Source organism: Protopterus annectens, chromosome 1.part0 (genome assembly GCF_019279795.1).
Source record: "Protopterus annectens isolate FY-2018-M chromosome 1.part0, PAN1.0, whole genome shotgun sequence".
Lineage (NCBI taxonomy): Eukaryota > Metazoa > Chordata > Ceratodontiformes > Protopteridae > Protopterus > Protopterus annectens.
The window spans coordinates 1,207,330,731-1,207,348,056 of NC_056725.1; the positions used below are offsets into that span (position 1 = coordinate 1,207,330,731).

Genomic DNA, 17,326 nt, shown 5'->3' on the forward strand with positions numbered 1-17,326 from the left:
ACTGGCAGACAGGTTCAGTGCAAACTTCACCCCTCTCCCCTAAAGGAGAGATAACTATCCCAGCCGAGTGTAGCCTCCCAGACATCTCAAATGCGCAGGTGAAAGCTGCTCTCTAAAGCTAAAAACACAGCATCAATGGGACCGGATGGTGTCCCCGACTGTGTGCTACACGAGCCAAATGAGGAATTAAACCCGCACATAAGGCAGCTGTTTAATCTCAGCCTTACCACAGGATACGTGCCCAAGGAGTGGCGTACGGCAACTGTGGTCCCACTCCACAAAGGCGGCTCTACGGACCCTGGTAATTACCGCCCCATAAGCTTAACAAGTCTAGTCTGCAAAGCTATGGAGAGGATCATAATGGAGCTCAGAAACAAAGATATAGGGGACTTGCAGACATTGGACCCGACCCAGTTTGGCTTTGTCAAGGGAAGATCATGCCTTTGAACTTGGTCGACTTCTTGAAACAGTCACCAAGGCCATTGATGAGGGAAAGGCAGTCCATACAGCCTACCTTGACCTTGCAAAGGCTTTCAACACAATACCCCACTCGGGTATTGTAGAAAAACTTACCAGCTTAAATGTAAACCCATATGTCACAAGATGGGTTACAAACTGGCTTAAGGACAGAACCCACAGGGTTAGAGTTGCTGGCACTATGTCAGACTCCAAGCTGGTCACAAGTGGTGTCCCACAGGGCTCGGTCCTTGGCCCCCTATTGTTTGGCATCTACTTCTCAGAAGTACAGGCCAACATGGGAGGACTTTGGCTGACAAAGTTTGCAGGCGACTGCAAACTGGGCCATAGTGGAAAGTGCATCGGACACGGATATCCTTCAGAAGGGACTCACGGAAACAGATAGCTGGTGCCAGAGCCATGGCCTGAAGTTAAACGCCAAAAATGTATAGTCATACCCTTCGGGAAAAACAAGGTAACCCCAAGCTACCATATAGGTGGCAATCCACTAAGCACAGAAGAGGTTATCAGGGACCTGGGGACCCAGGTTGACAGTGGCCTTTCTTTTGACACTCACGTTGCTAAAGTGGTTAGAAAGACCTTCTACATTGCCCACCTGATCATGAAGGGATTCACATCCAGATCTAGTGAGGTCATTGTTCCCCTGTACTCTTCACTTATCAGACCAATGATCGAGTACAATGCCCCATTCGGGATGTATCTCACCCGACATCTGCAGCAATTGGAGAGACCCCAAAAGTTCCTCACCAAAAGGATAAAGGGACACCAAAAATCTGTCATATGCTGCCAGATTGAAGAAACTCCAGCTCTATTCAGTCACATACCGTCTGCTCAGAGGTGACATGTGCCTGACATACAAGGCCATGTCCAGCCCGGAATTAATGGACATGCTCCACCTCAAAAAATCCAAATCCACCAAAACCACTAGAGCAAGCGACTTAAACCTTAGCACGGATATAAATAGGACGTGCTGGAGGGATAGATTTATCACTCAGAGACTCCCTATGCTGTGGAATAAAATCCCGGTCCATGTGAGGCAGAGCACCTCGCTGACTCTGTTCAAGAGAAATCTAGACCTGTGGATGGGAGATCGTAGGTTTACCCCGGGAATCATCTCTGTGTCACTGCTGGACAGAGGCACAACAAACTAATGGGCACAGTATTTTTTCATATAAGGGGTGGCGTAAGCCACAAAAATTTGGGCTAGGCTTATAAATGCCTTAGGGCAGATAGCCTAGTATAAACCTATGAACCTATTACTTTATACACGACAGATACTTATTCCATTATAAAAACAAATAAATGATGATTATCTGATTACTAAAATATGTTTCTTGCCACAAAGTTGTGACACCTTGCAGTATAGTTGGTCATGCAGAGCTGCATATCTGCTTAGAGAAGGGAGCATGGAAGGGGCAGGGCGGGCAATTTACTACATGTGTTTGACAGCACCAGAAATAATTTCTAACTGGTAACAGATGCTTGTAATCTTCCAGTTTCTAAGTAAAAGTCTGCATGATGTCTTTAAATCTAAACAATCTGTATATAGTACCACCTTATAAATGCATAAAATAGGCACTGTATATTGCATGTTTTTGCTTTTATAGGTTTGATTGTGCTGCAGTTTTTGTTATGAATCATAACTTTGACTAGTACCATAGCCAGATCTAATATTTTTATTTCTGGTTATGGGCAATAATATGTACCAGTGGCATAAGCAGAGGTAATAATTTTAGTCAGCATCAGTCATAGATCAAAAAAAGACAATAGCCCACACTTAGTACTTTTTTCAACAATGCAAGCCAGGAAAGAAAAACGAGAACACCTTATTACTGATTCCAGGAAAGGAACTCTGAATAATGTTGCCTGTAAAAGAAAACGGCTGAAACAGGCAGGTTTATTCACAGTGATGTAGTCCATTGTGGCTCATTTTATGCAAAAAATTTCCGGTGTGAATCACCTGTTAAGTATGGTTGCAAACTTACTGAGTGGCTGTGTAGTTAGTGTCCTGAGTATATCACTATCTGATCTACTGCACTGTAGCTGCTTGTGGGCTTGGTAATGAACAGCGGCTACCTGTTGATGTTTTCTCTATTGCTTAAATGGTATAGTGATGTACTGTACAAACTGTGGCTGGATGTGGGACTGTGGCACTGACAGCTATGCAACATCATGCTTACATTTGTTTATAAATCCCTCAGAAATACTCAGTCCAGGTATTTAAACTGAATGTTGTGGAAAGATATATCACAGAGGCTACCACTGTTCCAGAACAGACCATCCATTCAAGTAAAACAAAGCTCATCCCTGTCCATATTCAAATACAACTTGGATCTAAGGATGGGTAATAGAAAATGTACTCCAGGATTGCCCCTCATGCCACTAATGGATAGAGGCAGTTCCTAAATGCTGCATCTGTTACATGGGTCCCCTCAAATTATCTATGGTATGATCACAGTTATTCTCACTAGGGCTGATATCCAACTGTCAACCATGAGATAGGTAAAACCAATCAGGAAATGTTAATTCAAGCACCAAAAGGGAAATTGGTTAAGCTTAAAATGTCCTCCAACTGAACCTATGTTGTGGTAGTAAATAGCTTAAAAAAAACTACCCTTTTTAGTTCACTAAGTGCCCCTCTCACCCTCCTCCCCCCAGCCTTCAACAGCTTCTGGCACCTATGATGGACCAACCCCATGCATCTTGATGAATGATGAACAAAGCTGATAAAATGTCAGATTTCTTAACAGCAGCACTCTTCATATAGACTGTAAACTGACCTTAGCATATACTGCTTATGTTTTGTCATTTGAACATCAGGTATTCAGCCATATCGGGATGACAGTAGGCAGGGTAGGATTGCATGGACACCTTCAGAATGTGTGCCATAGTACCACAGTTGTAACACATGTTCTGATGTTCACTCTTGCTAACTCTTTTGTCATATATTCAAAGAGAAAACACTGTTATGGTGACACCTATGAAGTATGAGGCAGGATAACAGACTGACACCCATGCAGGGTATCATGTTGAAAATAAGACTGAAATATCTGATTCACAGTCAGATAATGTAGTGAGTGACACTGTCTGTCTCTGCCCTGGGTAGACATCCACCTACAGTATAAGGTGAAGGTGTTTCCTCACCCACAAATGAACCTGAAGCTGTATAGTTTGGGTGCTCACCATCCATCATAGGGGGTCTCCTGTGTCTATAAGCACCAGAAATGCTTCCCCTACAGCTGTAGCACAAGATGAGCACACTGTGTCTGATGTGTGTATATGCACTATAGCACAGCATCCCTGGGTGCCAGTGTAATCCCATGTAACAGTTGGCCCCTGTCATGTGGGCATCACTAAGATTCTAACAGTAGATGTGCCAGAAAATCACTTGGGTGCAGCCTGCTCCTACCCAGGTCAATACAGGCCTGATGGCTGGATTTCTTGTCATTGTGTGGACATAGTCCTAGTACTACTAGCAGCTCCATGAGGGCATGAAGTCCAGACACTATGTTGTGATTGGTGGTGTGACATTTGTGATGTCACATACCTCATCTATGTCCACCTCCATGCAGACTACTGCCAGTGCAACCACCACTGTCCAGACTAGCAGTGTTGTCTGAAGATGGGTTAGTGTATGTACCCAGGGTAGTCATGTAAGGGGGTATCACAGGGTACACAGTCCACACTTCATCTGGAACATATATACCATTCTGCCCCACTCTTTGTGGGTAATAATGATGCCCAGCCACTATTACCAATAAACCTTACCACCAGTTAACGTGAGTCTGGTCGTGGTTCCACAGTCACAACCCATCTGTACTGCAGGAGGCCATATGTTCTACTGCAACAAGCCAGTGGAGTGACCCCAGGTCACAGTCATGTTGTGACACCCTATTGCATGAGGGAGTTATCCCTGATACACTGTAACCTTCACCTTAAGACCCCCATCTCAATATCCTCTGACTTATTTCCCCAGCCAGAGAGTCATGTGCATGTGTGTGTGGTCCAACTGCCCTCATACCATGGAGTTCACCTGTTCATTTCCTCAGTATCATGTTATGTAGGTTGATTCATGTTAGAAACATCCATCAGGCTGTGCCAGGGTAATACAGCAGGTGCTTTCTAGAAGTATCAATGCTCGGTGATATTATGTGTGTGTGTGTGTGTGTGTGTGTGTGTGTGTGTGTGTGTGTGTGTGTGTGCGTGTGTGTGTATGTGTGTGTGTGTGTGTGAGTGTGTGTGTGTGTGTGTGTGTGTGTGTGTGTGTGTGTGTGTGTGTGTGTGTGTGTGTGTGTGTGAGAGTGAGTGTGTGTGTGTGTGTGTGTGTGTGTGTGTGTGTGTGTGTGTGTGTGTGTGTGTGTGTGTGTGTGTGTGTGTGTGCGTGCGTGTGTGTGTGTGTATATACTGTAGTTTTGCAACACTCTGTGAGTTCTATACAGCATCACTAACCAGGGCTATAGTTGATTGCCAGTATCACCTTCAACACACTAACCACATAAGTGGGGGATTACTACACATCAACAGACATTAATATATATATATATATATATATATATATATATATACATATATATATATATATATATATATATATACACACACACACACACACACACACACACACACACACACACACACACACACACACATTTACTTTAGCTGCAGTACCTGCAATTACTAATTAGATGATCCCTTTTAGAATACCACTTTGCAGGAAGTGATGACAGAGTTGTGGTGTATGCTATTTATGTCAATCATGAAAACCCTCTGGGTGCTACGTGGACACATTGACTATAATCTCATGTACATTACTCACTACCTGAGAGCTCACAGAATGGTTGTCTTTTCCGTTCAAATACTTTTGTGACTGTGGGTGATGTGGGGCCTTTATTGTTTCATATGTACAATTTATGGCCCCCAGTACCTCAAGGAAGTGAGCGATATCACAGAAGCCACACACAGTGGTAGATATCTCCATTAGTGTGTTACGAAACCAGATATGCTGACCCACATGTAGAAGCATTACTTTGAAGAGTAGGCATAGGATACCAAAACACCATGCCTAACTATTAAACTATAGCCCACAAGGAAAGATACAGAACACTAATTTGTAGTTACAAATAATAACACAGAGGAGAGATGAGCTGATGCTGTAATGTGGCACTAAACACTTTCAGAAAGCTTGGTACTATTTGCTGATCTAGAAAGCACTGCTTGCATCACCTAAGCTGGCAGATTGTTTAAGACAGTAAAAGAACTGTGTATCCTGCCTGTAGAGGGATGCTAAAATCCCTTAGTGGGATGGACGGGTGCTTGTGGCAGTGACAGTGATTTGGACAAAGTCAAAAGCAGACTGTGCTGTGAAAAAGCTGGCAGGCAGTCCCAGTTAGACTATTTAGGTGGTGAATTTCTATCATTGTAATGATTGCAGTGGTTGTGTGATGCAGCCTGTCTCTTCCTGTGAGTATTTATCTGTGTGTGTGTGTGTGTGTGTGTGTGTGTGTGTGTGTGTGTGTGTGTGTGTGTGTGTGTGTGTGTGTGTGTGTGTGTGTGTGTGTGTGTGTGTGTGTGTGTGTGTGTGTGTGTGTCTGTGCGTGTATGTGTGTGTGTGTGTGTGTGTGTGTGTGTGTGTGTGTGTGTGTGTGTGTGTGTGTGTGTGTGTGTGTGTGTGTGTGTGTGTGTGTGTGTGTGTGTGTGTGTGTGTGTGTGTGTGTGTGTGTGAGTGCATGTGTGTGTATAAGTCTGCATGTATGCATGTATGCTTGAGACATGAACTGCACAGAGCATTTCTAAAAAATTAATAAACACGCACACGTATGTTTCCTTGCCACTGTGTATGATGTCTGCTTTTATTCTGGAGCTTTATAAGTAAGAAGTAATCTCCGTAGTATCCCTTAAGTTTCAAACAACCCACTTTACAGGTATAGTGGGTTCAAAAGAAAACAGTGTAAGAAACTTCTGTGTGGAAGTTTTTTAATAACTGTATGTCTAGTTAATCAGTACATATTAAAAATCAGAAAAAAAATCAGAAAATGATAGTAGAAGTAGCAAACTGAAAAACATCCTAAATCAAAAAATAAAAATTTATTTTGAAATATTAATATTATACAGAATTATTAACTCTATTAGGTATTCAGAAGTAATCCAAGCAGGGTAGACAGTCTGTTTCCAGGCAAAAATGCAAAGGATTACTTCTGAATACCTAATAGAGTTAGTCATTCTGTATAATATTAATAATATTTCAAAATACATTTTTATTTTTTGATTTAGGATGTTTTTAAGTTTGTTACTTCTACTATCATTTGCTGATTTTTTTTCTGATTTTTAACATGTAGTGATTAACTAGACATACAGGAATTGAAAAATGTCCACACAGAGTTGTTTTTTTATTTTGAAGCTTTACATTCAGTGGTTCCTCTTTAGTCTTAGTCAGAGGCTCCATGAACTGAGACCCAAAAGTGGTATGACAGAAACAGAAAAAAAAGCTTTTTGCACGTCCAAGCATCCAAGTGAGTATACTATTTTTAGAAGAGAAGTTACTATTTAATAACCTGGGAGTCTTGCACAGTTCTACTGACTCAATGAACAATAGTCGAATACTTTACCTTCCCATGAGTAATAAATTATTTATTCATGAGACACTAAAGGTCCCACGATGCTGAACCTTGCATGTCAGATCAAACAGAAACTGCTGTATCAAAATCCCTTTGTACCAAGGTGTACCATCTAGGATTTCAGGACAGAATGACACACAACCCCAATGAGAGCTTGTTGATTACCTTTTATCAGGTGTCAGCCTCAGACTCTTCCAGGTTTCATTTTCATCAGTTTCAGCGAATGAGACAGAGAGGATGAAGGCAGTTAATTTTTTCTATGCTTCTGACAAAACAGTTTCAACATATTAAATGCTCAGTGTTGCTCATGTGGTAATATGGAAATAAAGTTGACATATTACTTTTAACTATGCAAAATTGTAAGTGCTAAGTATTCTGGAAAAACACTAATGACCTTTCTAGAAGCATCCTAGTTCATATTTGCTTTTACCTCTTAACACAGACACAAGACAAGAAGAAAAGTGAACTTGACATATTTTCATTCCCGATTCCCAATAGTTTCATTTAAATGGATATGTGAAGCACCTTCATGAGATTATTTTCAAAATATTATAGAATGACAGATACCAAGCATAAGCTCACTTTTCTCTGTGTTATAATATTACTATTACTCTGGCCTTCTACAGTAAATCTGGAAATGTATCGTCTTTCTTCCATCGTTTTTCTTTCCCAAAACACTTTAAAGAAGTGCCTGCTCTGAATAACAGTGCAGTTCTGCTTATTTTACCCAGTGCAATACACCAGTAAATCTAATGTACAAGGGTATTATAAATGAGATAGAAAACAGTCAGAAATAAAGTGAAGTGCTACACAAAATACATACATAAAGTACTAGGAACAATACTCTATTTTTAAAAAGCATGAAGATCATGAAAATAACTCTGTCTCTTTGAACTGTGCTCTCCATACCTTTCGACTTCTTACAGCAAGAAATCTGGACAAAGCCTAAAATAATGGGGGGGGGACAAAGGCCCAAAAATAGGGACACATTTAAGTATTGCTCTCATAAACTTAGAAAGTTGCAGAAAAACAGGATTTGTGTTAGCATGCATTTTTCTGAAGGGTATGGAGTCTGAAACTCAACTCTATATCCTTCTTTAGTGACTTCAATACTCAGTGGTTTGCCAGAAAACCACAATTGTTATGAAGAACAGCCAAAAACATGAGGCAAAAATCTGGACATTTGAGAGCTACTGCTTTCATCGCTCAGTAGTTATACCTGCTTGTTTTCATATAAATCAGATGTCATTCTGTTTTTGCTTCTATATCTTTTCATATGTTACAACTACCTCAGGCAATAAACTACATGTTTCTTCACTGTTTAATTGAATGTATTTCTGCCAGGTATGTAATTAACATTTTCCTGATGCAATAATGTGATTCTGTTACATTATTGTCTGAATAGATGCTTTCCTCTTTGGTCTTATCTATAGATAGATATATAGACAAATAGACTGAGAGATAGAAAGACTGAAAGAAAGATAACACAGGTTTGGTCTAAAAAGTCTAAGGTCTGTTCTTTGATTCCCTGTTTGTGTAATTAGGTTAGTCATCTGTGCCAACTCATGACTGATTCTGATTTGTCAGTGTCAGGGATGTTGGCCATGAGCACAGCATAAAATACATCTGCCCAGTGCTGATGTCAGTGGGTCATATGCTTTGAAGGGAAAGGCATCTGTTTCAAACTTTGCAGGAAAAAAAGTTGAGGCATTCTTGGAGTAATTTAAATTCTTGCCTTAGACTTTCCTCATTTACAGTGAAGAATGAAAAATGTCTGAAGTTCTGTTTCATTAATGTGGAGCAATTGGAAGAGGCTGACTGGTTCTATCAGCTATCAGATATACACTATGTTCATAGATTACTACTAGGCTAACTGTTCTTGTGGGCCATTTTAAGCCTAGACAATTACCCCATGTGAGAATCAAATGCTGCACCTTAACCATTATGCAAACCTCCCACCCAAAGTTTTGGCCTTAGCTGGATTAGAACCCAGGCTCACCTGTGCTATAACACTTGAGTTACAACTGCTGTCACAGAAACAAATAATGTGTCTAACAGCTCTTCTCTGCAGTACGTATTGCTGCTACTTGTGGTATAGACGTGAAGCATAGCAATGGGGAGGGAGAATATAATGTGGTCCCGACCACCAAAAACCACTATTGTGAAACAGATGCTTCTCAGACGGCAAGAAAAAAAGCTTGCAGGAGATGGCTAGTCATATTACAAGGATAGCTCTTGTAATAAAAACATCCTGATGCAGTTTTAAAAAGCTGAGTGTTAAGTGCAAACTAGTGTAACTAGCACATCTGCTTATCATGTGCCCTCCCATTTGACTTGTGTTAAAATAGTATGGCTTTAGGTGTATGGTGAAGGACCACTGCTATTTTGATTCTGTTGATGTCAATGTCATAAAGCAACTGCTGCAACATGCAATCACACCATAATAAAGTTGTGTTAGCCATATGTGTTTAGCAATGCAATGGCAGGAAACTACATTTTTAGTTGAACTTCTTTGTATTCTTGTATTGTGAGGCTGCCCCTGAAATAACCGCATACCCTTCTCCCTCCCATTTTTTGTGGTTTCTGTTTGGATAGCTGTTGGCGGTTACAACATAGAAATATCTTCTGCACCTTTACAGCTATAGCAGTATGTCTTTTATTTCACAGAACTGCCTTACTGTAGGACAGTGTAACATGCCATTGTACTTGTAAGTTCATTTTTTGCTACACAGTAAGAGCCTTGCTTGCAACTTAATAAGAGCCTTTGTCAGAATTGTAATAGTCTTACCTTACCTGATCACTTTGCAAACAAATTGCTGTCTCCTTTATGCACTCACTGACACATTAGCTGTGGCCCACTTCGTTCCCCTCCCACCCCTAATTCCTCAGCAGCCCCCAGGACTACTCAATTTACTTTCTCCCTTTTCTATCTACGTTATAAGCCACCACCTCTTAAAGTTACAACTCTCCATAACTTTTCCATGCATAGCTGATTTGAAAAACAACTCTTACCCCTCTGTTGTTAAGAACCCACTAACAGTATATTATAACAAACCCTACTTAAAAAAGCTCACCATCTTCATTTTCCACACACATTATTACTGTATTCCTCCTTTGTAGGTGGATAGATAAGTACAAGTTATAGACTATACACTAATTGCCAAGTCTAGCAAAAAATATATATATATATAATACTGGCTCGAAAGGCTAAGCACAGATCTCCACAAAGAAGTCTATAAGAGACAGACTACAGAAATATGACTTCCAGTTTGTCCTGATAACTAAGACTTCAAGACCACTGTTCTTTTTTGTCATCAGTCTCTGAGATTTCTCAAGTTGAGAGATATGTTTAGATAAATACATGCCTAACTGTACACATACAATGTTGATGACACATCCCTCCAACAGGTCTGATGAGATATCAGTAAAGGGGAATTACGATTCTTTGGACCTAGTTGAGATGCCTTTGGAAATAAGTTGAAACAAATAGAAAACTTTCTGAACTATTGTGGAGATATAATGGTCAAATGATAAGGAATTATCAACAAGAGTATCTAGATCCCTTACAACAGTGTTTGATTGGAGGGATGTGTCACCCACATGGTATATGAAAATATTTAGTTTACCAAAATTAATTATGCTACATTTATTCACATTTACTTGAGACTATTGTCCTTGTACAGATTGTTAAGATGGCCTAACCTATTTTGGAAGGATTCAGAGTCAGTAGAAGATCGAATAGCAACATCCAATTTACAGTCATCTGAAAACTTAGATAACTATAGGCAAGGAGTGTTGGCCTAGAAGTCTGAGAAATAAATGCCAAATAAGAGAGGGCCTAACACTGAGCCCCGTGGTACACTATTAGTAACTTTTTGTTTTCAGAATTGGAACCTGCAGCTCTAAATACATGGATCTGTCACACAACTAGTTCACAATCCACCAAACAACATAAAGATTTACATTTAACAGTGGGTGATGTAAAGTTTGCACTAAATTTCAGTCAGAGTGTTATTGGGACTAGCTCTAAGTATTGTAGGATGTTAGGTCTTAACATATGAGAGTCATAGTTTTTGGTTTTAATAGCTATTTTAAGCTCATATAAAACTTTGAGTTTCCTAATGGTCCCTTTAAAGTCTACTAGTTTGCTTAAGTGTACCCTTAAAGGAGGTAAAATGAGACCTCTTAAAAGTATTAAGCAATTTATTTTTCTTGTTATATAATTTATATATATATATATATGCATTCCACCAAATGAAGTTGCTTTTAAATTTCCCATTATATTTGGTGCAAACAGGGACTGGCTAATCAATATAGCTATTTAAGTGGGTATAGGCAGCAGTTTTACAATGGTATCCAACAGAAGATGGTCACAGCAGAATTTATTTAGGTCATCAAGTAAGTGAGGACGTTTTTGCTTTTGAGACATCCCTAAACATGGAGGTATGTACAAGGGAAGTACCGATAGTTATAAAGGAAAGGGTCTATAATGTATGGTCTTATTTAACAAGGTAGGATGATACATTCCACAGGCAAGACAATTGTTAACTTTTTCAGACATCAGTTAATGCAAGAGAAAGAGATCCTCAACGGGGTACTTAGCTTTAGATGTTTTTAGCTGTGAGCTGAGCTCTGGTAGTTACCGACCGGCACACAAAAACATTGACTCTGGTATTCTGGCCAGCCGAGGGCTACCACAGCAGGGATAACCCACAGGTGATGACTGCAACAGTGAAACACAAAGAACATCTGCCCATAATTGTGAGAACTAGATCAAGAATACTGGGGCCTTGATTCCTCTTCCATTAAACACTCCATGCTCATTACATCTATCACTTTCACCTATCTCAACATCACCATGACTATCACCCCATCTTTTTACATGGCACTCTCCTCTTATTCTAAATCATTTTCATACTACCAATCTCCGCAGTAATACAACATTGCCACTCCTCACCCCAACCTGTTTTCCTTACTAACACCTCATTAATGACAGCTCCTGTAATATCATAAAAATATCAACATTGCCACACATCTCGGTTACCCATGTCAATCACCCTCATTCTTTCCCTCAGAGGAAATATTGACCCTAAACTTGGCAACCATAATCTAACTATAACCCCACCACCACCTTCTATCCACTCTCATATTCTCACTGTTTAGTACAATATCATTAGACATAAATCAGACCAAGTTAGCAGCTTCATATCCCAACACAATTCCAACACATAGCTGTCACAGAATTCATGCTCAAACAAGACTCCACACATATCTGCTGACCTCACAAGACCCAAATGTAGTGAAAGTTTTGAAACATGAGGAGAATAAATCTAAGATGACTTCCCTGCTTACACTAGCAGAAGCATATCGGCATCAAGCAGGAATGAAAATCAAACCACAAGTGGATAAAAACCAGGCAGCAACTGAATGCACCAAAAAACAAAAGAAAGAATATAAGGTGAAGAACCAGATGAGAAGGCAAGAAATGTGGAAAATGCATAAATATAGTTAGAAGTATAGAAAACGTCTGGAAGAACATCATGTTGATCAGGAATGAATGCAGGAATGGTTAAGGAGAGGCAAATTCAAACCAAGAGATGAAATGTTAATATTGGCAGCCCAAGATAGTGGGCTACTTACACGGTGGTTTACAAAGTCCATTGAAATACATTGTAAAACAGAATTGGAGACATTTGCACACCTCGTTGCTGGTTGCGACATACTAATGGCAGAAGGACTGTATACTGAAAGGCATAATAATGTGGTGAAACTGTTGCACTGGGGATTGTGCAAACATTATGGTATTGAAGTGGCTGAAAAACATTGGAAACATGATCCACAAAGCATCATAGAAAATGATGAAGTCTACATCACATGGGATCATCCATTACCAACAGTTCAAAAGATAGACTCTGGAAAACTGGATATAGTGGTCCAAGTAAAGAAGACAAAAGTAACATTGACCATTGAAATTGCCCCACCCAGTCACTACAATGTCCTGCATACAGAGAGATACAAAGTCATAAAATATCAGGATTTACAAGCAGAAACAAGAGCAATATGGAGGAAAGATACCCAGATAGTTCCAGTAGTAGTAGTAGTAGGAGCAACGGGTTTTATAAAAAAAAGAGTCTACAACCATACTTAGATATGCTACCAATACATGTAACTCCATATGAATTGCTGAAGGAGTCATTACTGGGCACATTGCGGGTTCTGCAAAGAGCACTTTTGGCTGACATGAAAGAGTACAACAATACTAATTTAATGAACTTTAATTGTACTTTGACTTAGGAATGGGGTCCATTCCCGTCATGGTATTACAAACCCAAAAGATTTGAAGAAATTAAAAAAGGAGAAACAGGTTTCTTATATAAGACACAGAGTCTCTGAAGCTTCTAGGAACTGACCAGTATTTTTCCCCACCAGTAAGCTCACATAAGTTAAACAAGTGGCTTCCCGCACACGTTCTTATTTTTAGTTTATATAGGCCACAGAGTCTTGTCTTTTCTTACGTATGGTGCTTCTCATTCTTTAAACACCTTTATTTTCACATGCACAGAGAGGAGAACTACACAGATGTCAAGTCACTGACCGTAGAATGCTCACTGCACTTGCTCTTTGAGACACACATGTTGTTTATCAGTGTACTGCATACATTGTGTGACAACATGCAATAAGCACAACCTGCACAGGAATGCGCATTCATATTATGAACAAACTCTGTAAATTACTTTACACTGTCGATCGGTACCCAATATCAATGAGACTGCATGGACAGTAAGTTACTGTTGATCATTGTAATCTCTCATAGTGAGTCATTGATTTTATGTATACACTTAAACACACACATCTATAGACACACGTAAAATAGCATTGTAACTCTTTCATCTACCTTAAGTAAATTCCCATATACCAGTATTGGCTAAAGAAGCCCGCATACCTTATAGTTGCTATAAAACTCTCAAACCTGTCTCTCTAAGTGAGTCTTTACACAGCACAGTTTATAACTGGCACAAATATCGCTCAGAGAATACATACCAAATAGCAATAATTTAAGTAAGAAAATGCAGATGCAGCCATATTTGTATATATTATTTCAGTAACAAAGAACAATGTCGTTCAAAGTCAAAATTCAGGATATGTATAACTATTACAGTATGAAAATCTCCCTTAGAAGAAATGGAGCAATCAAGCACAAAATATATTTAGAGGTCAGTTTGAGTTTTGGGGTAAGGCTCTCACACTGGTAATGCAAGGAACATAGTCTCCCCTTTCAATATTCAGAGCCTCGTAGATTTGGTCCTTGAAATTCTGATAAACTGCTACATTTTCAGTCCCTGATATCTTCTTGCTACTTTATCATATTCCCCTGACATTTCAACTGCACAGCTTCAGGGATGAATTCTATTTAACAGAGCTACAGCAAGGGTGGGACAAGAGGGTACCTGCCTCCAGTGCAAGCAGCTTGTGGTTCAACTGACACTTTAATATAGGTGCCGATTGTTTCCCATTCTGTAAAACAGTAGTAGTAAAGCATTTAACTAACCATGTTCAGGATCATAGCTGCTTAACTCATATTCATTAGAGTTTCTAATGAACTGAAAAGCTCCTTGCAAACAATTTCAGGCAACTTCTGAAACTGTAGCAAGGAGCTTTGCTAAACTATACTAAGAAGCTCCTTTCTGAATGACATTTTTTTCTTGGACCTCAGATTGGTTTGAAGATTATTATTATTATTATTATTATTATTATTATTATTATTATTTTGTTTGTTGTCATCAGCTTGAGACAAGGACTTTTTTTTATCCTTAACTTTGCCCTAGTGGTGATATTGTCCGGGATGCCAAAGAAACTAGCTGCTATGGCTCTGCCTTTGAATCATCAAATTTAATTTAATTTACATGGCTGATTCCTGAAACTGAGGTATTGAGGAGGACACAAATAGCTTTCAGCTCTGTCTAATGACTAATCTGTGTTTATTAAGTTCTGGTCTTCTGTGCAGATCTAGGCCAATTCCTTAAGGATGACTCAGGAAATACTGTTCCTTAAAGTGCTGTTGTCTGAAAAAGCAACAGTATCAAAAAAGAACAAACAACATAGTGTTATTTTTTTTCCAGGAAGGCAAACCCCTCAGACTCCACTTTGTAGGTGCTGCACTGCACACCCCGTTACTTAACGTAACAATGATAAGACCGAATTATTATGAAAGACCACCCCCCCCCATAATGGCATCAACAGAAAATTGCTCCCCTAACCTCTAAAACTGAAACCAGACCAAGCTTAAAGAAGCAACACACCAAGTGTTGTGAAACAAAAAAATGCTCTTATATGCAGGAACAAGCCCATATACACCCTCCAGTTTCCACACCTCAAATGTTTATATTTATCTAATCTATCTATATATGTATATATCTATATATATATATAAAATGGGTCCCATTCAAAAGAATGAAATTTCAGAAAGTCAAACTGCCTATGGTTTCGACCATATGATCAGTTTTCCAAAATGTCAAAGCTTTTGTATGGAGAGTGAGGTACAGTGGGGAATATGGAGATCAAGGTACAGTGGGGAATGGGGAATTTATCATTTTCCTCACTGTAGTACAATCTCAAAAATGGTACATATAACATGTAAGGGGTGTGAGGGATGCAGCAGAGATTTTTGCTGTTTTGTCTTGTTCAGCTTTTCGGAAGGTCGATCATATGATCTTGACCACATGAAGTTCAAGTTTCCTGAAAAGTCAGTCTTCTAACATGCATCCATATATATGTGTGTGTATGTATATATATATATATATATATATATATATATATATATATATATATATATATCAACTTCAAGGTCACAGTAAAAGGTTAAAAAGAAATGCAAAACTCACTTTCTGACTATTCACTGAGTATAACACATCACTCATGCACTCTGTGTATAATTAATTGAGTCAATATTCCCTTAACTAGACACACAGCAACAATGATCTTCCTTATATGATGTTCTTTTAATTGCTATAGCAAGACTTAACTGGTTTTCCTATTTAAGACTGCTGTACCTTTCAGAGAAAATAATAGTTTGCACTTGATAGAATATTTTTTAAAAATTAAATTCACATAATGAAATGTCTGCTTTCATACAAAGTAATTGCAGTAGTTTTTGATCAAATGTTTTCACCAAACTGGATCTGATCTGTTTAATCCCGTTTGGGGAAGTATCTCTCTCTCTTTTTACCAATAGATGAGCGTACATGACTGCTAATAGACATATGAATACAGAATAATTATAGAAACAGATGATACACACAGATAAGGAAAATATGATTTGATTCCTAAATATGATACTTGAACAGTGACCAGGACATATTTTATCTACACATTCCTATAAGAGGTACAAAAAAGCAGTTGCTAATGCTGATTTTGACACATTTTATTAAAAGCATGGGGAATATGAAACTGAGCATCAAGAAGAAATGGAATTGGGAGCTAAATAGTTCACTGAAAATCAAGATAATAATCCAATGAGAATAAACTCACCAAACACTTCAAGAAAAAAGACCTTCCACCAACTGTGGATCAGCGCTCTGCTTCCTACAAGTTCAGCCACTCCATTCCATTTCAGGGCCATCTCTTCTGATCTGATCAGAATCAGCTGTAGTCTCTGTCAGTCAACAAATGGGTTAGGGTTGGCTTAATGCTTAAGGTCTTTACCTCACAGGCACAAGGTGCAGGGTTTGATTCTCACCTTCAGTCACTGTTTGATTATTGGAAATGCATGTAATAGTCTGAAGACTGACTGCCTAGTATTTGCCTGTGAGTGAACTTGTAAGATAACTGGCACAGAGGAAAATAGGAAGAGGAAAAAAAGTTAACCGTGAATCAGAAAACTGCTTTCCTTTACCAGCAGGGTAAATGTTCATGTTAGCAGATTTTTATTAAAGGTTCTGCTATGGGACTTCTTCACAGGAAATAGACCATTTCAAATACCTTTAAAAAATGATGTCTCTTTATTCTAGCCACACACAAATAAAATATGGCATGTGAGAATGCACATATCAAGTAAAATGTTTGTGTTTTTTGTGAAATGTTTCAGAATTCAACACTGGTGTTTATTTGTTTATGTATTTACTGATTTACTTATGGATTAAATAGGTAAGCCCACTGGACACTTGTCCCCTTTCAGAGGTGACCCAGGAGCACTGAATGGTTAAGTGACTTGCTCAGAGTCACAGAACCTGGGAGCA

General features: G+C 39.1%; 1 protein-coding gene across 1 annotated transcript in view; it reads right to left on the minus strand.

The window, feature by feature from the left end:
• LOC122796901 (zona pellucida sperm-binding protein 3-like) overlaps positions 1-16,926 on the minus strand; it is a 191,862-nt gene extending 174,936 nt beyond the window's left edge. The window contains exon 1 of the mRNA XM_044065658.1: positions 16,620-16,926. Within this exon, the coding sequence (XP_043921593.1) occupies positions 16,620-16,710 (91 nt within the window). The 5' untranslated portion in view covers positions 16,711-16,926. The remainder of the gene's footprint in view (positions 1-16,619) is intronic.
• Between the last annotated feature and the right edge of the window lie 400 nt (positions 16,927-17,326).